Source organism: Trichechus manatus, unplaced genomic scaffold, assembly GCF_000243295.1.
Source record: "Trichechus manatus latirostris isolate Lorelei unplaced genomic scaffold, TriManLat1.0 scaffold00194, whole genome shotgun sequence".
Lineage (NCBI taxonomy): Eukaryota > Metazoa > Chordata > Mammalia > Sirenia > Trichechidae > Trichechus > Trichechus manatus.
In genome coordinates, this window is record NW_004444130.1 from 1938326 (window position 1) to 1963950 (window position 25625).

At 42.8% G+C, this 25625-nt stretch overlaps 1 protein-coding gene across 1 annotated transcript in view; it reads left to right on the forward strand.

The window, feature by feature from the left end:
- Nucleotides 1-25625, forward strand: part of HYDIN (HYDIN axonemal central pair apparatus protein) — a 359230-nt gene that overhangs the window by 329624 nt on the left and 3981 nt on the right. Inside the window, exons 70-82 of the mRNA XM_004387835.2 lie at nucleotides 672-837; nucleotides 5856-6003; nucleotides 6447-6654; nucleotides 7552-7773; nucleotides 8335-8504; nucleotides 10482-10680; nucleotides 12631-12789; nucleotides 15681-15958; nucleotides 17235-17454; nucleotides 20087-20299; nucleotides 21156-21319; nucleotides 22207-22357; nucleotides 23734-23964. Of these exons, the coding sequence (XP_004387892.1) occupies nucleotides 672-837; nucleotides 5856-6003; nucleotides 6447-6654; nucleotides 7552-7773; nucleotides 8335-8504; nucleotides 10482-10680; nucleotides 12631-12789; nucleotides 15681-15958; nucleotides 17235-17454; nucleotides 20087-20299; nucleotides 21156-21319; nucleotides 22207-22357; nucleotides 23734-23964 (2529 nt within the window). The remainder of the gene's footprint in view (nucleotides 1-671; nucleotides 838-5855; nucleotides 6004-6446; nucleotides 6655-7551; nucleotides 7774-8334; nucleotides 8505-10481; nucleotides 10681-12630; nucleotides 12790-15680; nucleotides 15959-17234; nucleotides 17455-20086; nucleotides 20300-21155; nucleotides 21320-22206; nucleotides 22358-23733; nucleotides 23965-25625) is intronic.

A 25625-nucleotide genomic window follows, 5' to 3' on the forward strand; every position in this document is an offset into this window, starting at 1 on the left:
TTAGTTGCAAAGGGACTAACTCAAGTTAGCTCAAAGAAAAGGGGCCTGGGGTAGCTTTTGGGATTGGGCTTTCCTTTCAGGTCTCCACTTCTCCCTACTCATCTACTCCATTCTATGCCTACTTCTTCTGTTTTTATTTTATTTTAATTTTTTTTTTCTGGGGGGCTTCCTTTGTAACTTCACTTAGCAAATGGATTATGACATGCCATGGCCCAACTCAATCTCATGGAATCTTTTACCATCAGCTCAACTGCCAGCTGGCCCAGTCACTTGATTTTCTCATTCCAAATTTCTGAGGTGGAAATCTGGTTGACTCAGCTGATCATGTGGGCTGTGTGCCAGGATGTTGTCAAGGATGTGGATTGTCTTTCCTAGAGATGGGTGCCAACTCTTCGGTCTAGTTGACTGTGGCACAACCATGTCATCGAAACACATGGCACACAATATGGCAACTTAGGCAGCAGAAGCTGTGGGCATGTGGGTAGGGCAAACAGGCATTGCTGTTGCTGGTGCAGCCACGCCTACATACCCTTACAGACACTGTTCGTACAAGGGTAGAGATAAATGGTAATGTCAGCCATCATGGCCCTGGTGCTGACAGAGCTCTAAGGGCACATGGGGTAAACAAATAGAAGGATCTCTTACCATTCGTTTCCAAATTGTCTCCTTAGATTGTGTTCCAGTTCACGCCTTTCCATCTAGACATCACGGAATCATTCTGGACTTTCTTAATCCCAGAACATAACATCAAAGTTCCTTTCCTGCTGGTAGGCAAAACCACTGACCCTCTCATCTCTCTGGACCATTCGCACCTCAACTTCAGTTGTCTCCTCATTGGTAAGGTTTATATTTAAAGTTGACATGACCTGGATGAGGGGGCCCAGCAGTGAGCTCTGGGAGCAGATGTGGGTGGAGAACAGTTCCTGGTACCTTCCAGAAGCATGTCAGGGCCTTATTGCCTTTCAGAAAGCCACAAAGTATTTATCTCTCAATATAATTTTCATCAAATACCTTTTAAATCCAAACACTAATAACCTAAGGAAATTTAGGAGCCTTGTTACAGATTGTATTTATTGTATAATTAAATTTCCTAGTTGGCAGGTTCCTTTAATGCCTGGATAGACTAAGTTCATTTCCAGAGTCTTGTGTCAGCCTCATCCTGATTTATTTGTGCCCCTAGAGTATGGGCTCTATTTGTCTGCTTCTTAGTCTGTGCCACAGTGGTCAGATTTTACCACCATTCTTTCACACATTTATTCAGTTCCGTAAATATTGTTTATCCTCTAATATGAACCGAGTACTCGTCTGTGGGCTGGGAATGCACCAATGGACAAAACACAAAGTTCCTGCCCTCCTGATATTTACATTCTAGTAACAGGAGGCAGACAACAAAAAAATAAATAAGTGAAATTTATAGTATGTCAGAGGTTGATAGGTGCTCTTGAGAATAATAAAGCAAGGTGGGGGGAATAAGGAATGCCAATAGTCAGTGAAGTTTGATAAGAGTAGCCAGAGAAGGTGACATTTGAGCAGAGACCTGAAGGAAATAAAGGAAGTGATTGCCAGATTCCTTATAACTCTGCAAATCTAGCACATGGATGTGATATCTGTGTGTGTATGTTGTTGTTAGTTGCGTTTGAGTCAATTCCAACTCGTGGCAACCCCAAGTGTGCAGAGTAGAACTGCTCCATAGGGTTCTCAAGGCTGTGACCTTTCAGAAGCAGATCACCAGCCTATCTTCTGAGGCATCTCTGGTGGGTTCCAACTGCCAACCTTTCTGCGGATAGTAGAGTGCTTAACCATTTGCGCCCCCCAGGCTACCTTACGTGTAAGCTAAATACATGTAAATGTCCACACTAGTTAAAATTAGTGGTAACCAGGAAAATTCCCAATTTTGTAAGGTAGGAGAAAAGACAACTAACTAAAGCCAAAGGACTTTTTAATACTTTATTCTATTTATAAAAATAATATTCTTTATAATATAGTTAGTCAATGCAGCATCCTATAAAGAAAATATAATAATCTGTCCTCACTCATCGTATTCCATCCTTCCCTTTCCATTAAAGTAATGTATATTATTTCCATACATTTTTCATACTCATACATATAGGTTGGTGGGGAAGTGTATTAAGTTTATGAATTTTTTGAACAACAAATACATGCAGTCATACCATATACATTTCTCTGCATTAATTTAAACTTTTAAAAATATCGTGGACAATTGCCAAATAAATACATGTAGCATTAACTTTTTTTTTAAGGCATAAAATTCCATACTAATTAAACATGATAGGCTGAATTTTATAGAATAATCTTACTTCATTTTTCTTTTAATCACCCTATAAACCACATATTTATGGGCAAGAACTTTAAAAAAAAAAAAAAACTCTAGTAATCCATAGTATGGATATACCAAAATTTTTTCAATAATTCACCAACCGAGGAGCACAAAGATTGTTCTCAGTTTTTTTGCCACACAAGTAATGCTACGATAAACATCCTTGTACACGTATCCTCTATCAATAGGTGAGATTTCAAAAGGTGGGATTTCTGGATCAAAGGATCTGTGTATTTGTCATTTTAATAGGTATCACCAAATTATTTTCCCTTAGAATTATAGCAGTTCATATTCCCAACAGCAAGATTTGAAAGTATCCATAGTAAGTGTTCAATTCAGTTTGTGGAATGAGTTCTATTCATTAAACAGTGAGAGTTTACTCTACAGGCACCCTAAGAGGTACAGTGGAGACTAAGATAGAGTCCCTACCTTGAGGAGATTACAGTATAGCGGGTGGGGATGGGATGTTGACAATTATACATAAGACCAAAAAACAAGGGAGAGAAAGAGAAGCACAAGAGTACACAGGGCTGTAAAGTTTCAAAGAAAGAAAAGATCATGTGCAGTTTGGGTGAAACCAGGGATGATTTAATAGAAAAGGTGGAGTTTGAGATGGCCTTGAAAGATAGGATTTTAATAAACAGAGGTAAGGGGCATTTATGTCAGGTAATAATGTATTTTGCTGTAACAAAAAAAAAAAAAAACCTACTAAGAGTACTTAAATAAAAGGTTGTTTTTTTTTTTTTTTTAATCACAAATAAGAAGTCTGGAGAAAGGCAACTACTGGCCTTAATTCAGCAGCTTAAATGATGTTAGGGACAACATCGCTAACCCTCTTGGCCTTTTCACTGTTATGTGTCACTTCATGGTCACAAGATGGCTGCGAAGGCACTAGACATCAGGACCACATTTAAGGCAGAAAGAAAAGAGAGAAATGACAAAAGCTTTTCTCTTCCATCTTCCTGAACAAATCAGGGTTCTATTACTAGGAAATTGAGGCAGGAATGGCTGTTGGGTAAGAAATAGTATCCACAGCAGTGCTCCAAGTTTGGGGTGCAGCATAATCAAAGGCAAGGAGGTAGAACTCGGCAAGGCATAGTCTAGGAAGAGCAAACAGTTTGAGCTGACATAGGATACATATAGGCTGGAAAGGTGGGTAGGTCCAGCTCATGAAAAGCCTTGTGCTTCAGTAGGCAATAGGGAGCCACTGAAGGATTCTGAGCTGAGAAGAGATGTGATTGGAATTGTTTTAGGAAGCTTAGTGAGATGGATTAAATTTGTAATATATTGGATCTGTTGTAGTTTATCAATCAGAATAAGCTAGTTCTCTGAAATCCCAATACCTTAACACAACAAGGGTTTATCTCTCACTGCATTAAGGTATAGTCACTAGGAGCCTCAGGCTAATGGGAGCTCCACCGTCTTGTGGCTATACCATCTACAACATGTGGCCTCCTTGGTCACCACAGCAGAGGAAGAGTATGCTGAAGGGTCTCACACCAGTAATTACAGGGTTTGGCCTAGAAGAGATGTGTATCCATTGGCAAGAACAATCCCATGGCCCCACCTAACTGCAGGGGGGTAGTGAAGTGTACTACTCCTGTGGGTCTGTTGATGAACAAAGGAGAGGAAAACCAGATATGGGTGAGCCCTAGAAGTCTCTACCACAGATAGGAGGCAAATTAGGAGGGCATTACAGCATTCTAGGAGGGGAGCACTGAGGGCCTGCAGTAGTAGGGAGATGGGGAATATGTGAAGGAAGGGAATGATTCAAGAAGCATTTTGGAGGTGAAATCTACAGAACTGGGCAAGGATGAATATAGAACCAAAGAAGGGGGAGTCGAAAATTGGCTCTGAGATTTGGAGATGCATCAGGAAAACTGGTACCATTAATGTAAATAGTCACTGGTTTGGAGAGAAAGATGAAGAATTTGGTATGAGACAGTCATGTTGATGGTAGAACATTAAGGTGGAGGAGTCAAATGGGCAGTTGGAAATGAAGATCAGGGGGTGATAAATAGATATACAGATAAGCAGAAAGATTATTTCCAAATTTGGCAGACCTCCATGAGTAGCCTTAACTCTCATCCTGTACTAAACTTGAGTTGGGTCAGAATCCTTTAGCGTAACACCAGAACAGAACCAATTCTATAATGTATTAGCAATAAAAAAAAAGTTGCTAAAGATTTTGTGGGGAGACAGGGAAAAGGTTTTATACTGGACACTGCACAATAAAACATTTTAATACTAGACTTTCTCTCCTAAGTGGAAGTCACCTTATCCCTCGTTTTTTCCCTACCCTTCACTCCATGCCAACTGTTCAATATCTCTTATTGTCTCCAGGAATTTAGCGTTGGCCCTTAGCTTGTCTACATCTCTCAGTAAAACAAAACCTAGCAGTTAACCCAGCTCACCTTGCTTAGAAAGCAATCAAGCAATCTAGCCATTGAGACCCCTTAGGGGCTTACACCCTCTACCCAAAGTGGCTTATCAAAAACAGGATTCTTCCTAGAGAAGAGTTCTCTCTGTGTCAGCATCCATATAAATGATATTTGCATAGCAATGATAGTTAAAGTCTTGAAAGTAGGTGATATTGGTTCCTCTTAGCCCTCCCTTGCAAACACCATAAAAGGGAGTCAGCACTAGTACTGATAATGAAGAAAACTATAAAACCTTGTTAAAATGCCCCAAATAAGACCTGAACATTCGTCAATTCTCCCAAAATTAAATGTGATTTAATCAAGTTCCAATTAAAATCCTAACCAGAGTTACCAAATGAAAGGTAAGATACTCAATTAAATTTAAATTTCAAATAAAGAACAAATCATTTTTAGTACAAGTATATACCATGCAATATTTGGGATATACTTATACTAAAAATATTTATTTTCTAAATCTGGCAACCGTAATCCCAACAAGATTTTGTGGGGAAGTGGTAGAATGATTCTAAAGTTTATATGAGAAAATAAATGCTCTACAATGGCTAAGGAAAGTGAGAAAAGGCAAAATAGTTGGGGGAGATATATTAGTTAGGGCTCTGGCAGTAAACTCGCAGTATAACCAAGGCCTAACTCCAAAGAGTTCAATGCTGGGATGATTTACAGAGGTATGGGAAGAATTCAGGGGCCAATCGGGGAAGGTGAAGACCCCAGTCATTAACAAAAGCAGGAAGGCTTTACAATTCCTGGTTCTGAAGAAGGAGAGAAAACAGTGTCATCAGAATAGAGGAGAGCTGTGACAAGGCTGAGGAGCCACCCAACAGGAGCAGGCAATTAATGGAGTAAAGTTCTAGGAGGAAGATGTGGAGTCCCCCTAGGGAGGGGTGGGGGGAATGTCACTTGTAGAGCAGAGGGATGGAAGAGAGGCCATCAAAGTCTGAGGAGTTTGGAAGAAGAGAGAAAAGAAGTTGGGGAATCTCTTCTAGGATGGCTTCCTCTTGCCTGTGGGGCAGTATCTGTTCAGATACTTCAGAGAGCAGGCTAGAGGACTGCGCTGAGGGCCGTTGTTTCCTCCACAGGTAGAGAAGCCAGAGAAACTGTGCAGATCATCAACAAGGAGGAGGAGGGGTTCAGTTTTGCTTTCCAGGACAACTCTCGATATTCTGAAGGCTTCAGCAACAGCCTGACTGTATCTCCCATGGAAGGCTGGGTCCCACCACTGTCCAGGTAAAGAAACAGGAAATCCCCAGGACTGTTCCTTCCCAAAATGGCAGGGGTCCCAGGCCTGCCAGCCAGGAGAATTAGTCTCCCTTAAAGTCCCCCACTTCTAAAGTCTGTTCTAACTCTAAAGTTTAGATGTTAGCAGTTCCCTTCTCTGTCCTACTTATTCCCTATTGCTTATTTTCCTGATGAATTGTGTAGGTTTGAGAATTCTAATCCCGTTTGTAATATTTTCTCTTGTGTTTGTATTCTTTTCTTTGCTATCTACTGTATTTGTGAATCCACCAAGCAATGTCTCACCTTCTCTGGTAAACCAAATGTTCATCGTAATTTGGGGTTATAGTGCCTTTTCCTCATAGCGTATCTGCTAATCCATTGAGCCTGTATGTTTTAGCAGGTTTTAGCAATTTGGCCCAGTCAACTAATCTTCTGTCTTGTTCCCCAAACAGGTTGCCTATTGGTATTTTCTTCACGCCTAAGCATGAAGGAGATGTAAACTTTAATTTGATCTGCAATGTGAAAAGGAAAGCCCATCCTCTGACTTTAAATGTCAAGGCTGAGGGCTACACTATGAATGTGGAGATTAGATGCAAGGACAGGACTGGCTTGGTCACTCTCTTGACGCCCAACCAGACCAGTATCATCAACTTTTACGAGGTAAAGGTGTAAGAGAGCCTCACTATGTCTCTCGATTTCTGCCCTGGCTAGGGAAGGTGGTATGAGTGAATATTAGTGGAGCTTTCTGTTTCAAATGCCAAGGAGACTAGAACAGGAATATGTCAGGAACAGCTCCATCCAGAATATGTATAGTTATGATGAGAAGAATTTTTTATTTTATTTTTCAGGGTGTGGAGAGATGAATGCTTACATTAAACAGTTAAAAATATGTCTGACTACCACGAGAGTTCTAAGAATGAAACTACCATGTTACTTTTGAAATATGAGTGCCCCTCAACAGTTAATAGCTCTTGCTGGAATATCTAATTGCATTAAGCTAATGATACTCAACTCTTAACATCCCGAGATCCTTATTTCCCAAAAGATATTTTTCCTCAACATATTATGTCTTAGTGACCTACTGCTACCATAACAAAAAATACCAAGAGTGGGTAGCTTTAAAGAACATAAATTTATTCTCTCAAATGTATTTCTCAAATAAGAATCTCACCCATGTTGAGTCTGCGGGCCTCTCTCAGTTTCTGGTGTCTGCTGACAGTCCTTAATGTTCCTTTGTATGTAGACCGTCCTCACATGGCATCTATCTTCCCACTATGTGTGTCTCTATGTCTATTCTGCTCTTTTTAGAAGACACTGCTCAGAAGTGATTAGTTTAGGACCCACCCTACTCTGGTATAACCTAATTAACATACAAAAGAAAACCCATTTCCAAACAGAGTCACACATTCATGAGTACAGGGGTTAGGACTTCAACATAACTTTCTGGGGGCAGGGGGGTGCACAGTTCAGTCCATAACATGTTACATAGCCTGACCACAGAGAATGGAACTGTTGTTTGCATTCACTCAACATAATACTCTGTTCTTTGTCTCTCAGGTGGAGTTAAATGAATGTGTCCAGTGTGAATTAAGCTTTATCAACACTGGAAAATTCAACTTCAGCTTCCAGACGGAGCTGTCTGGCTCTAAAGCCCTGCTGCAGGACTTGGAATTCTCACCTGTTGATGGCACTGTGGATGTGGGGCAGAGTGTACATGCCACCTTGTCTTTCCAACCATTTAAGAAGTGTGTCTTGAAGGGCCTGGAACTCAGAATCAAAGTGAGACCATTTAACATTGTTCAAACACTGAAAGCACTTAGAGCATCCTGTCTTGAGAAGTTAATTCTCCTGCGTGCTCCTCGTCTTTTCCGCTCAGCCAGAAGTTACTGGCGAGTAATCATACTAAAGACTGTCCCACTATCTATAGTACAAAGTCTCATGCATGATTGAGGTACCTGGTGAATACCTGCCAGAACTATGTCCCATGGTCATCTCTAGCTGCAGTGAGGATGGCAGCCAATCAGAGTACTGTTAGTAAAAAACCCAGGAGGGGTGGGTGTTGGGTCATAGCTAGCAGTGTCTGCCTCAGTCCTTAGCCTTGAAGTTGAATCAGTGCTGCAGGAGCGAAGCCAGAGCTAAGGAAGGATATGACTGCAGAGTAACCCACTTTGCTTTTATTAAATAAACAACATTCTGACCTACTCTCAGATTCTCTGAGGCTGGAGCCCTGGGACTTGTATTTTTTTGAAGCACCCAACTGCCTCCCTTCTTTACCCAAGTACTTAGTGCCCTTTCCTCCCACTTGCCCTAATCACACTGCCCCTGCCTCCGTCCCCACAGATCAGCCACGGCCCAACATTTACGTGCAGCATCATAGGCTGCTCCGTGAGCCCAGCCGTGCATTTCTCCTTTACCAGCTACAACTTTGGGACCTGCTTCATTTACCAAGCAGGGATGCCCTCCTACAAACAAATCCTGGCTGTCACCAACAAGGAAGAAACGTCCATGAGGTAAGCAGGCTTCACAGAGCCTCCAGATGATCTTACAGCTCCTGGGGGCTCCACACAGGTGAACTCCTGCCAAGGCAGAGAAAAGAGGATTGTGGGAAAGAGGTGGGCATGAATCTTGGATGCCCCCTTTTCCCATCACTAATACTTGGAATGCCTTGAGCTACTCTGCTAAAAATCCTCTTCTTAAAGTGGGTAGGGCAATGCCAAATGACCTGATGAGGGGTTTGATGGCTTCCATTTGCTTTCCTCGTATGGACACTGAGGTTCAGAGGGTGAAAAAGTAAACTTCTCAGACCAGTGACCTTGCGATAAATGGCAGATCTGTACTGAGCCCAAGCCTTCTGATTCAAACCCAACAACTCTGCACTACCCCTGTGTGGAATGCTTCAGTCCAGGTTCTAGGCCCTATTCCAGACCTAATGAAACAGAATCTCCAAGGACTGGCCCAGAGACCTGTGTTCACTCAAAGCCCTCTAGATCAGTAGCCTGCAGTAGAACTTTCTGCAATGATGGAAATGTTCTATATCTCTACCATCCAATATAGTAGTCTGTAGCTACATGTGGCTGTGGAGCACTTTAAATGTGGCTAGTGCAATTGAAAAACCGAATTTTTAATTTTGTTTTGTTTTAATTGATTTTAATTTAAATACACATGTGTCCCCTGGATAGCACAGGTGTAGGTTCAAATCCCAGCTCTTCCCTAGCTATGTAATCTTGGGAAAAATTTGTAAATTTCCTGTGCCTCTGCCACCTTGTCTGAAATGGGGGCTAATAATAGTACCTCCTGTACAAGACTATTATGAGGGTTAAATTAGTTCATGGCACCTACAACAACAAGAGAGAGTATTTAGAATGGTGCCTGGGACATAGGAAATATTCATTGTTGTTAACAGCTATTGTCATTATTATTATCATTATTCTGAATATTAAATTGTTACGAAAATACCAGTTAATTTTTAAATACTAATTAAAAATCTTATTAACCTACACTCTTATATGATTTAATATAAGTCTTACTTTATTTAAATCATTGAATTCTATCAATTGGTCTAGCTAGACTCCTTCTCTAAATACCTATAAGGCAGATAGGAGCCCTGGTGGCACAGTGGTTAAGAGCTAGGCTACTAACCAAAAGGTCAGCAGTTCGAATCCACCAGCCACTCCTTGGAAACTCTATGGGGCAGTTTTCTGTCCTATAGGGTTGCTATGTGTTGGAATTGACTTGACGGCAACAGGTTTGGTTTGGTTTAGTTTCATAAGGCAGATAAGGAGAGGTTGTAATGGAGAGGTCTAGGTGCCTTTCTACCCACAGGTGGAGTGGGGTGGACATGATCTTTCAAGATCCCTTCTAGTTGAGTAATTAGTGATATAATAACAACAGCTCAGCTTTATGGAGTGTTTCTTCTGTGCCCTATTAGTGACTGCTTTAGTCACTGTATCTCATTTAATCCTCACAACAATCCTATGAGATAGCTACCACCACCCTCATTTTACAGATGAGAAAACAGAGGCCGAAATGAGCTAAGTAATTTGTCAGAGTCACATAGGTAGTTAGCAGTAGAGCCTGGATCAAACTCCTGCCTAACTCCAGAACACACACTTCTCTCTACCATGCTTTGCCATCAGATCACTTCTGGAAGCACTTCCTTCTTATGAGAGGTACAAACCCATGAGCTGCGTTATCAAGAAAGAGAGGATCAGTAGAGTAAAAGGAGCATAGGGCAAAGGATCATGAGATTTGAGTTTGAGACCTGGTCTGCCAGGATCTCAAGGTGTGATCTGGGATCATTTGATGGTGGCGAGGAGAGGGTGGATCATTGCTGAGGTCCCTTCCAGCTCTTAAATCCTATGACTCTAGCAGACAGGGCAGCACATCCACCAGTGCCCAGTCCTGGCAGAGAGGCAAGAGGAAGGAATCAGGTCTTTCTGGGTCAGCCTCCTCAGAGCTCATGCCCTTTCCACTTGATTTTTCTCCAGCATAGATTGTTTGTATACCAACACCGCCCATCTCGAGGTGAACTTCCGCGCTGAAGTGATAAAGCCAGGAAAGACACTGATGATTCCAATCACGTTCTATCCTCGAGAAAGTATCACTTATCGAGAACTCATCCCCTTTGAAATAAATGGGCTTTCACAACAAATCATTGAAATTAAAGGGAAAGGCACTGAAATGAAGGTAAGGGGCAGTTGCCGGGGCGGGGGGTCCTCGGGCTTGGCACTGTCCTTCTCGCCCTTCCAGCCACCCTTGCCCTTGCCCACCTGAACACACTCACCCTTCTCTCCTCTGCACATCTGCTCCCAGGCTGCTCTACTAGAGGCCAACCAGTCCCACTGAGGTGGTATCTGTAATAACACAAAGGGGCGAGATATCAAATCAAACTCAAGTGATTCAGAGACCTTATCCAATGGCAGACTTAACTAATAATTCAAGGGATACAGGTAATCACAGGCACTGGAGAAATATTCTTTTCTTGGAGAAGTCTGAGGCTATCAGATAGAGCATCCCAAGAACATCCTTTACTTCTGCATTAGGACACATTTTGTTTTAAGCAGTATATGTGGAGGTAAATGTTTCAGTTAAAGAACATCTTTTCTTTATACCCCATTGAGTAGCATTCCCCAGCCAGCAACAAACGCTAGGATAATATTTGATTAAGGTCATTCCTTCTACCCAAGAGCCCCTGGTAGAGAGGGAGTGGGACAGTCCTGCTGCTAATCACTTTCTTCCCAGACTCTGGTAAATGTTCAAGGTGTCACATCTGGTGGGAGTATTTGCATTTTAATTGGGGGGGTTGGGAGATCTGAAAACCTTCCAAGATGCCCAGGAATAAATGGGACATTTCAGCAACCAAGAGAAAATGGGAGAAGGGTATTCCCAGGAGCCTTCCCATCAAGCCATAGGAGCAACTTTGGAGATGGTAGAGCACAGGGGTGTCTGACCCAAGCCAGAGATAGGCTCTTTCCTGATAGCATTCATTCATTCATTCATTCATTCATTCAGCACCCATTGAGCGCTGGGTACTTTGGGGAGATCCAGTGGTGACTTAAATATGTGTTCACCAGCTCACAGGCTGGTGGGGGAGATGCTCTTGCTTTTTTAGACCAAGTGGAAACATGTAGGCTGGATTTAAAGCTAGTTGGAGAGGAGGGATACAGTTTAGTGACCTGCAGGAACTTTTCCCTGTGCGTTAGTACCACCCTGAGGGTAAGGTACAGTTTGACCTTGGTCTGATCCAGGCCAACATTTAGACCAGTGCCTTAGACAAAGACTTGAAGTGTATCTAGTTATCTCCACTTCTACTACCACCATTCCAGTCCAAATCACAGTCATCACCTCATGGCTTTCTCTCTTGTCCTCTTCCTGTCCATTCTCCACAGAGGAGCAAGCCAGAGCACTCCCACAAAATATGCATTTGATTGGGTCACTCAGGCTTCACTGGCTTCCTGTTTCTCCCAGAACAAAGCCCAACTCTCCCACCCCCAATGGCCTACAAGACCTTCTGAGACTGGCCACCTCCTTCCTCTCCAAACTCTTCTTCTCCAATCCACCCCAGCTCCCAACCACAGGCATTCACTGGTCCACTCCTTCCAGCTCAAGGCCTTGCCATAGGCTGTTACTCTCCCTAGAGTGTTCCCCCACCACACGGCCACCCTGACTCTTAAACTAACTAGAGCCTACCTTCCCTTTGGCAATCAGTGTAAACATGGTTTCCTTGGGGAGGCCTCTTCTGACTCCCAAATCTTCAGTCTTCTGCAACGTGCTCTCAAAGTACCCTGGGCTTTTCCTTCATATCTCTTAACCCAGTTGTAATTATTTAATTGTGTGTGATGTGTTGTCTAGTGGACATTTTACACACAAAAATGCCCATCCAGTATGAAAAAGGCAGATAAGCCTGACAAGCTACTTCTGAAAAATCAGCCTTTGAAAACCCTATGGAGCACAGTTCTACTCTGACACACATGGAGTTACCATGAGTCAGAATTGACTCTATGATGAAAAAGGCAGGCATCGAAAGAGAGGGAACCACCCTTCCTTACCTCACCAGGGTAGACACAGTGTAATATTTGTTTATTTTTCTCATGAACTAACTAATCTTTCTTTCCTGCTCTTTTTCTTGTCCCACAGATTTTAGTCCTAGATCCATCCAATAGGATTGTGAAGTTAGGAGCTGTTCTGCCAGGACAGGTTGTGAAAAAGACGGTTTCCATCATGAACAACAGTCTTACCCAGCTCACATTTAACCAGTCAGTCTTGTTCTCAATTCCAGAACTCCAGGAACCCAAGGTCAGTGCTTGGGCTCCCAGTGGCCTCTTCATGCTTCCCAATGATAAGGATGGCAGGGCTAGCAGCTTACACTCATGGTGCACCTACAGTGTGCCAGACCATTCTAAGAATTTTCCATGAGCTGTCTCTGTTTATCTTCACAAAACAGTTTGGGGTTAATGCTTTCATTATTCTCATTTTACATATAAGGAAACTGAGGCGTAGAGAGATCATATACTTCTAAAAGGCAACAAAAGAAAGTAGAGAACTGGGCTGGATGGGATTCAGTAGATCTGGATTCCACTGACTGTATATCTTTATTGTAGAAAATTTGAAAAACAGAGAAAATCATAAAGAAAAAAATTAAATTTGCCCTTAATCCCAAACCCAGAATAACCACTGTAACATTTTGGGCCTGTCTTACCAGTATTTGTCCTATGCATTTTTTTTACAAAAATAAAATTACAAATATCTGTATTGTTTTTGAAAACTGCTTTTGTAATCTATCAATATTTCATAAACATTCTCCATGTCATTAAATGTCATGTGTTCATTTACAGCTCCATTATGGGGATGGACCAATTCTCTATTTGTGGCCATTTCAGATGTTTTTAATTTTTTTATGTTATAAACAACATTGTAATATCCATGCATCTGAACCTTTGTGTGCATCCATGACTCTCTGCTCAAGACAAATTGCTAGAAGTGGGCTTGTTGGGTCAAATGGAGAATATGTTTTCAATGCACGTTGCCAATCTGCCTCTGGAAGGTTGCCCCACTTTACACTCCCACCAGCAGTGAGAGAATCGTGCTTGTCCACCTCCTTAAGTTCCCTGGATAGAGACACTACAGTCCTGATTACCTGCTACTCATCTTACAATCATCAGTGTCTGGGTGGCCCTTTGACAGCACACTGGATGTGTTTCATTCCAAGGCAGGGAGGCTGTATCCATTCCTTCATTCAGTTCACTCTTGGATTTATTCAGTAAATATGTGCTAGGTGCTGAGAATATTAAGGTGAATATGATATAGAGATTGGCCTGGTGGAGTACACAGTCTTTTGGGGTCACAGATGCATAAGAAATTCCAAGACAGCACGAAAATGCATAGTCAGGGTGTGGATCAGGAACAGCCCTACTCAGAGGAGGGATGGAACAGGCCTGGGTCTGGGAGGAGGGCTCAAGGGGCCATGGAGGGCCTCACAGTAGAGAGAGGCCTGTACTGGGTTTTTACAGGATAAAGAGGGGTCTTCCAGGCAGATAGGTTAGGGAAGAGCATTACTGCCAGGCAAAGGTATGTAGGCTCTGAAGGGTCCAGTGCTTTTGGAAAATTCGACGTGGTTCAGTATGGCAGGAGCACTGTGGACTGTCTGGAGATTTCAGGATACGGAAGAATTGTCTTCAAGGGGCCAGCCAAAGCTAGAAACTCAGGAGGCACCTCATCTCAGGGCCCACATTGTGCACTTGGCTGTCCAGAGAAGGAGAGCAAACTTGTCACTTCCCTTTCCTCATTAATTCAAATAAAAGTCCTCGGCTCCAGTGGTCCAGGGCCCCTAACAGATTGGCCTCACCAATGCTGCCTCTTTAGGTGATCATATTAAAGCTGCCAGAGTGACCTGTCCTGGCACCATCACCTCAAGATCAGCTTCCAACATCATTACATTGGAGAAATCTCTTAAGATCACTTTCCCATTTCAGCTTCTCAGCCCGTTATCTCACTCCCTGCTGCCACTTTCCTTGGTTGTCAAAAACCTAAATTCTTAGAGAAACACCAAAAATTAGTGTAACAGAATATATTTATTGTGAGTAGATACAATTCAAATCGGGGACAGTGAAAGAAGATTATATAGGTTATTGTTATGTTAATTTCTCAGGAGATAACACCGAAGCAGGAGCAGGATGTCAGGGTCCATTGGTTACAGACACAGAATCACCAAGAACATTCCATACATCCTAAAACACAGCCTGTAGTCAGCCCCTGAAGTTTCTGCTCCTGGAATCTGGCTACACATAGATAATTTTCCAAAAGAACCCAAGGTCTAAGGCCAAACAGTCTCTGCTAAGCTGCTTACTAGGCCTGAAGGTGACTCTAGGGAACCAGTTCCTTCAAGGTACAAAAGGACACCTAAGGGCAATGGCCTGGGTGGTTCACCCCAGTTCCATGAACCCAGAAATCTGGATTCCAGGAGAATCAAAATGATTTTGTCATGCTGTTGACCACTCCATGCTCTGAGCCAAAGAGGGCTTAAGAATAAACAAAGTGTTGGCTTCCCTACAGTTTATTTTGATTTTGATTTTTACCAGGACTAAGGAGAAAGAAAAGGCCATAGAAATTCAAGCAGTGGTTCTCAAACTTTAGAATTCTTGAGTCATCTGGGGTACTTTTGAAAATACAGGTTCCCAGCTCTCCCACGGAGATTCTGATTTGGTTGGCTTGGGGCAGGGCCCAGGAATCTGCAAGCTCAGGGAAGTCTGCTGGAAGTAGCCCAGGGACCCCACCTTGAGAAACATTGGAGTGCTGAGTGTTTTCTATTCCCAGTTACTATTTCCTCTCCAAAGGAGTCGGGAAGAAGAATGAAAAGTTCTCCTGTTATGAATACAAGAGACATCTAGCTGTCCAAAATGGGCTAGAAAGGGAGAAGGAAAGAGATTTAGCATTTATCAAGTGCCTGTTATGTCTCACACATTTTATATAGATTATCTTAGTCTTCACTGTAGGGTAAGTGGTACTATCCCTAGTGTACAGGTGAGGAAACTGAGCCTCAGAAAGCCTAAGTAACTTCCCCACGATTACACATCTAGTAAGAGAACACGCATGGGATTTGACCCCAGGGCTGTGGCAGCCCAGCAGCAAGGCCTCGGGGGCCTCCTTGCCCTTAACTTCTGAGTCTAGTTGTCTATCATTCTGTCCAGGTAATCACCTTGACACCCTTCAACAACATCAGTCTGAAGCCCAAAGAAGTCATTAAGCTGGACGTGGTCTTTGCCCCAAAGAAGCGTATCCCTCCCTTCTCTGAGGAGGTGTTCATGGAATGTATGGGGCTCCTGCGCCCCCTCTTCCTTCTCAGCGGCTGCTGCCAGGCCTTAGAGATCTCCCTGGACCAGGAACATCTTCCCTTTGGACCTGTCGTGTATCAGACACAAGCCACACGTCGCATCCTCATGCTGAACACGGGCGACGTGGGTGCCAGGTAGGAGAGTGGTGCCCCACCACTAGGCTGGAGCAGAGATGTCAGTCCCTGGATTTCACATAGACTAGACACTTGTTTTGCAAGTGCAGCCATGTTTTCTTTTTTCCTCTCCTTCCATCACCATGACCCCATTCCTCAAATATGACAGTGGTGACCTCATCAGGGTGGTTGCTTTTGCTGTGATTACTAAAATTAATGTGACATAGAATGTTTGTTTAGTGCCTGTTATATGCCAGGCACTGTTCTAAGAAGACCTTTTCATGGCTTCTTCATTTAATTCCAACAATAATTCTTTGAGATTGATACTAATACTAATCCATTTTACACACAAGGAAACTGAGGTACAAAGAAGTAATTGTTCCAAGATTATACATTTAGCAAGAACTTACTATGTGCAGGCACAATGCTGAGCATTTTTACATATACTATCCCATTTAATTATCACAGACCCCTTTAAGATATATACTGTATTGTCCCCCAAAGAGATTAGGTGACGTGCCCAAGGTCATACAGCCAGGAAGTGAAAAAGACAGGATTGGAACCCAGGTAGATCCATGCAGCTCTCCTTTCCAGTTTCTTCCCGTGTGCTAAGCAGGTGCCTGCCCGTCATCACTCAGGCATGCTGACCTGGCCACACAGGCTGTGCCCCACACATCTCCTCAAACCTCAGTGTGAATGGGCCCTGGAGGGGTGCAGTGTGACAACCATGGTGCTAGAAGCACTAGCCTCACTGTCCACCTGTCTCCCGCTGGACCAAGCACCAGACCACAGAAGGAGGAGGACAGGGCCATCACAAAGAACAGGTGTGACTCTCAGATGAAGGTATGTTCCCACCCTCCTGGATCTGTCCTCAGAGGCAGTGCAGGGAGTGAGGCCACAGTTTCAGGAGGGCTTCAGTCTTAGGAGCCCAGCCACTTACTAGCTATGTGGCCTTGGGTACACATGTGTATGCATGTTCATGTGTATGTTCCCCAAAGTGTCACTTGTGGGATTTTACTATTCAGGGTGATAGGTAAGGTGCAGCCACTTCTCACCCATGGCGCAGCTCTGAGAGGGAGCTGAATCAACTTACATAGGAAGTGATCTTGGCCCACGTTCTCCACCTACCTCTGCTTTGCCTGGCAGAGTCTTCTACCTCCGAGGTCCCAGGGACCACTCGAGGAAGGTGACTGTCCTAGCTCAGAGCCCAGGCAAAGTCTCTTGTACTTAGTAGGATTGAGGACACCCTCGGGATAGTAATAAACTGCTTTCCTTGTCTTCTTTTATCTTGGAAAAGATTTAAATGGGATGCCAGAAAATTTGAGCCTCATTTCTCCATCACCCCAGAAGAAGGCTATATCACTGCGGGCATGGAGGTTTCTTTTGAAGTGACCTACCATCCCACGGAGGTGGGAAAGGAGAGTCTCTATAAAAACATGCAGTGCTTCATCCAGGGAGGCAGTCCTCTGACTCTCACCCTGTCTGGAGTCTGCGTGGGACCACCTGCAGTAAAAGAGGTTAGTAAGTGCTGTCCAGGGACAACAGTAGCCATAGTGAGCTCAGCAGGCCCTCTCATCCCTAGAACTCAGCCAGGCCTCCTAAAAACAAGTGGATCTGTTCAAACCATCCTCCATGCCTGGATCAAACGTTCAGGCCTGCTCCCTCCCACCACAGGGCCTTTGTAGATGCTATTCCCACTGCTGGACTATTCTTTCTTCTTCATTTAGTTAATTCCTATTCATTATTCAGCTCTCAGCTTGAGTATTATGTTCTCAAGGAAGCCTGCATTGACTTCCCTGGCTAGATCAAATTCCTGTTATAAACTCTATGAGTAAGGAGTTAACACCTTTCTCTTTCTCTATGGGGGGGAAAATGAGCTTGGGTTAACCCTCTGCTAGCCTTGTTCCTAGAAACCCAATAGTGGACTGTCAGCTGTGTTACTTGGCAGCATTGCTTAGGGTAAGCCTGACACCTGATCACCATCTCTATAATTTTGTTACTTCAAGAACATTACATAAATGGAATCATACCGTGTGCTATAAACATGTATGTACAAGTCTCTGTAAAGAAATATGCTTTCATTCTCTTGGGTAAATGCCTAAGAGTAGAATGGCTAGGTCATATGATAGGTCTATGTTTATGTTTTTAAGAAACTGCCTAACTGTCTTCCAAAGTTGTTGTTTCATTTTACATTCCCACCAGCAATATCGGAGATTTCCAGTTGTCCACATCCTCACCAACACTTAGTATGGTCTGGTCAGTTTTTAAAATTTTAGCCATTCTAATAGGTGTGTAATGGTACCTCATTGTTGTTTTAATTTACATTTTCCTAACTACTAATGATGTTAAGCATCTTTTCAGGTATTTATTTGCCAGCTACATATCTTCTTTTCTGAAGTATCTGTTAAAATCTTTTGCCTATTTTTAATTGGGGCTGATTGTTTTCTTATTATTGAGTTTTAAGAGTTCTTTACATTTAGATCTTCAATCTAATTGAATTAATTCTGTGAGTGCAAGGTACGAATCAAAATTTGTTTGTTTTTGTGTATGGATATCCAATTATTCCAGCACCACTTCTTGAAAAGATTATCTTTCTCCACTGAATTGCCTTTGCATATTTGTAAAGAATCAATTGACTCTGTATGTGTGAATGTATTTCGGAACTCATTTTGTCCATCTGACTATCTTTATGCCAGTACCACACTGTCCATATTGCTAAATCCAATGGTCAGTTCTCATTCCCCATCTTACTTGAACTGTCAGTAGCTTTTGACATCATGAATCAGTCCCTCCCCTTTGAAGTCCCTCGTTCATTTGGCTTCCAGGGTACCACCCTCTCCTGGTTTTCCTCCTGCCTCACTGGCTGCTGCTTCTCATCTCCTGATTTTTCTTAACATTGGAGTACACCAGCCAGGGATTAGTCCTTAGATTTCTTTTTTTTTCCTAAATACACTCACTTCCTGATCAAATCATCTAGTTTCTTGACCTTAAAAATATTGCTAGACTGACAACTCCCAAGTCTACATCTTCAGCTTGGTCCTTTCTTCTGAACTCAAGATTTATAAATTCTACTGCCTGCTTGATGTCTCCACTTAGTGTCTAATTGGTATCTCACACTTAACATGCCCAAACCTGAGCTCCTGGTCTCTCCCCAAAATCTGCTACTTCCACAGTCAGCCCTACCTCATTAAGTGACAACTCTATCCTTGTAGTTGCTCAAGCGAAAAATGTTGCAGTCATCCTCAAGCCTTCTTTCACTTACACTCAAGATTCAGTACATCAGTAAATCCCGTTGGCTCTTCACAATACAACTGGAATCGACTCACTTCCCACCGTCTCCACTGCTACCAGTGTCGGTCCATTCTGGTCCATGCCAGTCCACGCCAGTCCACAGCACCTCTGACCTCGCCTGTTGTGAGTGTCTCCTCACTGGTCTCTCTTTCTCTGTTCCCGCGTGTCTACTGCCCTCAGCACAGCATCCAAATCAAATCCTGACTCTCCTCTACTCAAAACTCCCTTAAGTCCTATTTCAATAGAAGGAAAAACAAACTCCTTACCATGACTCACAAGACCCTACGTGCTCTCATTCCCTGTTGCTTATCTCCCCCACACTCACTTCACATCTGTCACACTGGCTCCTTGCCATTTCTCAAATTTCAGGACTTTTCCAATGGTTGTTTCCGCTGCTTGGGATGATCTTCCCCAGGTATTTCATGACTTCATCCTTCTTGGTCTTTAATCAAATACGTCTTCTCAGTGAAGCATCACACTATTTAAAATTGCATAGCTGTTCCCCAAGCTGGCATTCCCTCTAGTCCTGCCTTGCTTGATTTCTCCATAGTATTTATTCCTATCCTATATATTCTGTATTATACTTATTTGTCTATTGTCTGACTCGCCTTTGCTAGACTGCAAGCTCTTTGAGAACAGGATTTTTATTATTTTGTTCATTGTTGTCTATCTACCACTGAGAACAGTGCTTGGCCCATAGAAAATGCCCAATAGATAGTTGTTGAATGAGTGAAAGGAAAAGAAAATTATCAGGTGAAACTCTAACACCAGTCCTCCTCAGCTCCTACCCTGCATCTCTGACCCCCAAGGGAGACCAGGGAGAAGTGCATGGAAGGTGAGGTTCCCGCTTTCTTCCAGGTGGTGAACTTCACCTGCCAGGTGCGCTCCAAGCACACACAGACCATCCTGCTTTCCAATCGCACCAACCAGACCTGGAATCTGCACCCCATCTTCGAGGGTGAGCATTGGGAGGGGCCCGAGTTCATCACCCTGGAGGCCCATCAGCAGAACAAGCCCTATGAGATCACCTACAAGCCACGAACGATGAATGTGGAAAATCGAAAGCATCAGGTAGGTTGAGGCCTCCCCGTGAGTTCCCTGGCATAGTTGAAGGGCAGCAGCTGTACGAGAGTGGCTAGAAGACAAAGTCTCAGCTCAGAGAATGTTGAATTGGGGGAGCCTGCGGATCACAGTGAAACAGTGGGGAAGTATGCAGATTAACAAGCGGAAAGCTCCCATTTTGGTCCGTATGTTTTCATATAGGGGAGATTGTCTTGGAGCCAGGGCTGTGATCTGAAATGGAGTCCTGCACCAAGCATTAAGCAATTAGTAGTTAGCTTAACTGCACGAACAACATTATGGCGACTGTAATAAAAATCTAAAAAGAAAAGAAGCCCACAAAAATGAAACATTCTATTTCTTTTTTCACTCTCAGTATTTATACAGATACAGCCATAGCTGTCATTATAGCATAGCCAATTTTGCATTGTTTTTTTATTTTCACTTTACATTATACCATGAGCATTTTTCTTCCTAATCATATAATAGTCTTCACAATAACCATTTTTAATGTCTGCTTAGTGTTCATTGAATGGGAGTGCCACAATTTATCTAATATCCCCCTTTTGCTGAATGTTTAATTTACCTCCAGATTTTCATCAATATTTTAAGTTGTTCTACAGTAAATATATACACACATGTATCTTTTTCCTTGGAGGGATTTTTCTTCACTAAGTTCGCTGGAGTGGTATTCCCGGTCCAAATACATATGTGCATTTTTATGACCCTTGAAATATATTGCAAGTTGCTTTCCAAAAGTGATCTGTTTATTTGCAGAACCTCCGCTAATCCTGTGTCACCACCATGATGATAGAATCTAATAAAGGGCCCTCTGTGCCATTCTCATCACATTTCTTCTTCCCCTTAGGGGACCCTCTTCTTTCCCCTTCCAGATGGGACTGGTTGGCTGTATTCTCTGCATGGGACTTCTGAGCTCCCCAAAGCTGTGGCCAATATCTACCGTGAAGTGCCATGTAAGACACCCTACACTGAGCTCCTGCCAATCACCAACTGGCTGAACAAGCCCCAGAGGTCAGTGAATAAGGAAAGGGGTCTGGAGCAGGGGGCTGGGAATGGAGGGAGGACTTTCACTCTCTGGCCTGGCCCCTTCCCTGGTCAGGACCTCTAGAGGGCATTGCAGAGGTCAGGGGGGTTCAAGGAGTGAGAGACATAGTTCCCTGGTGTGGCCAGGCGTAGCCTGAACTCTAAGCTTCCAGAGAGATTCTTCTGTTCAGTGTGGTCTATGTATTAACTGTTCAGTTGTACCTTCCCTGGAACAATGCTTGGCACAAAATACGTGCTCAATAAATATTAGCTGTTAATATTATTATCATAAATTACGATAATCATCATTGGTATTATTGAGTGCTCTGTCTTATCATCTCAGCCGCTAGCTAGAGAAAGCTGTCCCTTGGATCTTGTGCTTGCAGCAGGAGTAGAGTAGAATGTAAGGACTGGTGGAACTTAAGGCCAACCAGCCTGGTCCCCTTTCATTTACAGAGAAGGAACCAAAGGCTGGGAGAAAAGACGTAATTTGCCAAACACCACCTGCTTAGCATAATGGATGGAGGTCCAGACCTGAGTTTGAATCCCAGTTCTGCCAGTTAATAGTCATGTTACCTCAGCACATTATCTTACTTCTCTTGGCTTCTATTTCCTCATTAGTAAAATGGGGATGGTAGTGATATGTACTTCCTTGTAGTCACTACAAGAATTAAATGCCTGTAACACATGCAAAGCACATAATCGGTGATGAAGAAATAATAGTTACTGTTATGGTTGGTGACCAAGTGAAGACTAGAACCCTGGACCCACACACTTTCCATAAAATGAAGGGTAAAGAACACTTTTACATCTCTTCTTTGGGCAAATGGTCTCGTTTTCTGTATCCTCTCTCCATGTATTCCTGTGTTCCCCAGATTCCGGGTCATTGTGGAAATGACAAAACCGGAGAAGACGGACCTAAGCGTCACCCTAAAGGGCCTTGATTACATTGATGTACTGTCTGCCTCAAAGAAAGACTACAAGTTGAACTTCTTTTCCTACAAGGAGGGACTGTATGCTGCAAAGGTACGACATGTCAAAGACACTGCCTACCCTGGGGCCCTGAAGGTTTGACCCTGAGCCTGGCAATCTGGTGTTAGGGAGTTGAGATGTCCCCCCAGCAAGCCTTTGCTGAGCGACTTCAGACATCTTGTCCTATTGGACTAGCCAGACTGACCTGGCAGGACTCCCAGTTTCTTTAAGATGAGCCCAGCTTGCAGGCCATCTACCCATCATGTAAGCCCATGACAAGCCTTCAGGGCAAAAGAATCATGAAAACCCTTAGGCATTTGGGTCTTAAAAGCTTGCAAGTGGCCATCCAAGGCATCACAACTGGTCTCTATTCACCAGGAGCAACACAGGAAGAGAGTCAGGAATAGGAGGAGGCTATGGAATGTGTGGCTAATTGCCTCCATAAACAACTGCCTCCTTTGCCCTGGGACCAGAAGAACTAGGTGGCGTCCAGGTACCATTTTGATCAAACATTTTGATCAAAGATTCCGTAGAAGAATCCTGATCAAAACTGGGAAAATGCAGAACAGAATTTCATGTTCTCATGGATTCCAGACATCCTGGAGCCATGAAGGTTGGATAAACCCCTGGAACTATTGCCCTGAGATAATCTTTGAACCTTAAACCAAAAATATCCCCTGAAGTCATCTTAAAACCAAATAATAGTTCAGCTTAACTAGTAAAAAAATGTCTGCCTTGAGCATTATGCTCTTTTAAGAACTATCTATATGGGATCAAATTGACAACAGCCACTCAAAAGATTAGACAGAAACCCTAGGGGGCAGAGAGTTCATGTTAATGGGGGAGGAACAACTCAGAAACGGAGGGTGAAAATGGTTACACAACTCAAAGAATGTAATCAGTGTTACTAAATGGTACGCGTAGAAACTGTTGAATTGGTGTATGTTTTGCTGTGTATATTCTCAACAACAACAAAATAAATAAAATTATTAAAAAAAAAAGAAAGAAAACCTTTAGACATCAGGTAACCCTGGAGCAGCAAACACCAGACCACAACACAGGATCCCATTTTCTGAGTGCTTACACAGCATCAGCCATCATGCTGAGCACTTGAGATACACAGCTAGTAATGTTCGAGGGTAGAAGATGGAGCTGAGTAGTATCCCCAGGCTTTGGCACATGAGGATAAAGAAATGTAAAGAATGAAAGGAAATAACAAGTGATGTCAAGTATGTTGCTGGGAATGTAAAGTAGTGCAGCCACTGTGGAAATCAGTTTGGCAGTTCCTCAAAAAGTTAGCCATACAAACATACAATTACCATATGGCCCAGGCCGTGCTAACAGGTAGAAGGGTCTCTGTAAATGTGCAGAGGACACTCAGCTAACCCCTCTGCTCTGGCCTGATTCCTCCGCTCTCCCTGCGAATTCAGGTGATCTTCCGAAACGAAGTGACCAACGAGTTCTTACACTACACAGTGAGTTTCAGGGTCATCCCTTCAGGCATCATCAAAACCATCGAGATGGTGAGCGTGGTCCGGCAGAGTGCATCAGCCGCCATCAAGCTGGAGAACCCCCTGCCCTACTCGGTGACCTTCTCCACAGAATGCAGGGTGCCCGAAATCAGCCTGCCCTCCCAGTTTTCGGTGCCAGCTAACTGCGAGGTACAACCCTGGCTTCCTGGGTCCCTTGTATGTGTGACAGGGGTTTCTCTCCATAGGACCTCTGGATCCATGTTCTGCATCCTCTGAGGTTGGGCCAGCTCTAGTGGTGGTCAGGAAGGCAGGGGACCATCACAGCATGTCCTCCTCTTTCCTCTTCTGCCAAAGTCCTCACACGAACTAGGGGGACATAAGAAGCTTGGTTCAGGCAGGGAAAATGGACTTCTCTGTTATGAACCTTGTTTTCTATTATTTGCTTGTTTGCCTTAATCAAACTAAAAATATTTTGGTTTTGCTAATTATAAAAGTAGCATAGAATATATGTTGTGAAAAGGAAAGCAAGATACATAATAATGTGTCAAGTGTACACCACACACACATGTATATATGCTTAGTTATGTACAGATAGTTTCGGGAAGGGTACACAAGAAACGTTTGACAGTGGCTGGGGGAACATGGCCTGGAATTTCAGACTGTAGGGAGACAAATTCTCTTTTTATTTTTTTCATCTGTTTATCATTCCAAACTGTCACTCACCAGAGTAGTGATTCCATCAAAATCTCTTCTATTTCTCCAACTTCAGCCCATCTGGCTTGTTCCCCTCACTCCCACTCTAGCTTTTCCTTCACCTTCTCAATCTGGATTCCATTTTGTTCTTCAGAGAGTCTCCATGCCCTTTGTTTTACTTTATATTTTTCATTGTGAACTATAAACTCTATACAGGAAAGTATAGATAATATATGTATGCCTTTATATACATGAATATTAAAACATGCACATTTTAAGCAAGTAATTATGAAATATAAGATTGCCACCACCCAGGAACCCATCAGTTGTGTGCTCTTCCCCAATCACAGCACCCTCCCTCCCTCACCCTAAAAATTACCACTGTATTTCCTGATAATCATTTCTTGCTTTTTAAACAATACAGTTTAGATTTACCTGTTCGAACTTTCTGTGAAAGAAATCATATTGTATGCACTCTTTAAAGTCCTATTTCTTTTACCCAGTAATACGATTGTGAGAGTCATTCCACGTTGTTGCACATAGCTGAGGCTCACTCATCTTCACTGCTGTCTAATATTCTGTCAGTGTGGTAATTGCTTGGTTTTTCTAATATTAAACCAACTTTGCATTCATGGAATAAACTCAACTTAGTCATGTTTTATTCTCTTATTTTACACATTGCTAGATTCAGTGGGACAACATTTTTATCAGGAGTTTTGTATCTATGTTCAGGGAGAAGAATGGCATCCAATATTTCCTTCTCTCATTACCCTTGTTGGATTTTAGTATCAGTGCTACACTAATTGAAGTGGGTTCTGTCTGTTTCTTTTCTCTGGAAGAACTTGTGGAAGACTAGAATTCTTTCAACCTTGATGGTCTAATTGAACTTGCAAATAAAGTTTTGTGATCCTGAGATTTTATTAAGGGTGATTTCTGACTATTGATTTGATTTCTTTAATAGTTCAGGACTATGTAGGTTTTCTATACCTTCTTGGGTTTGTTTTTGTAAGTTATATTTGCTTATACATTTGTCCATTTAATCTACATTTTTATACTATATTCTTTTCTGTGAAACGTCTGCAATGACTTAGTGATATCTTCTTTTTATTCTATTTTTTCAATAATAAGAACTAGTTATTTAAAAAATCATAATACCT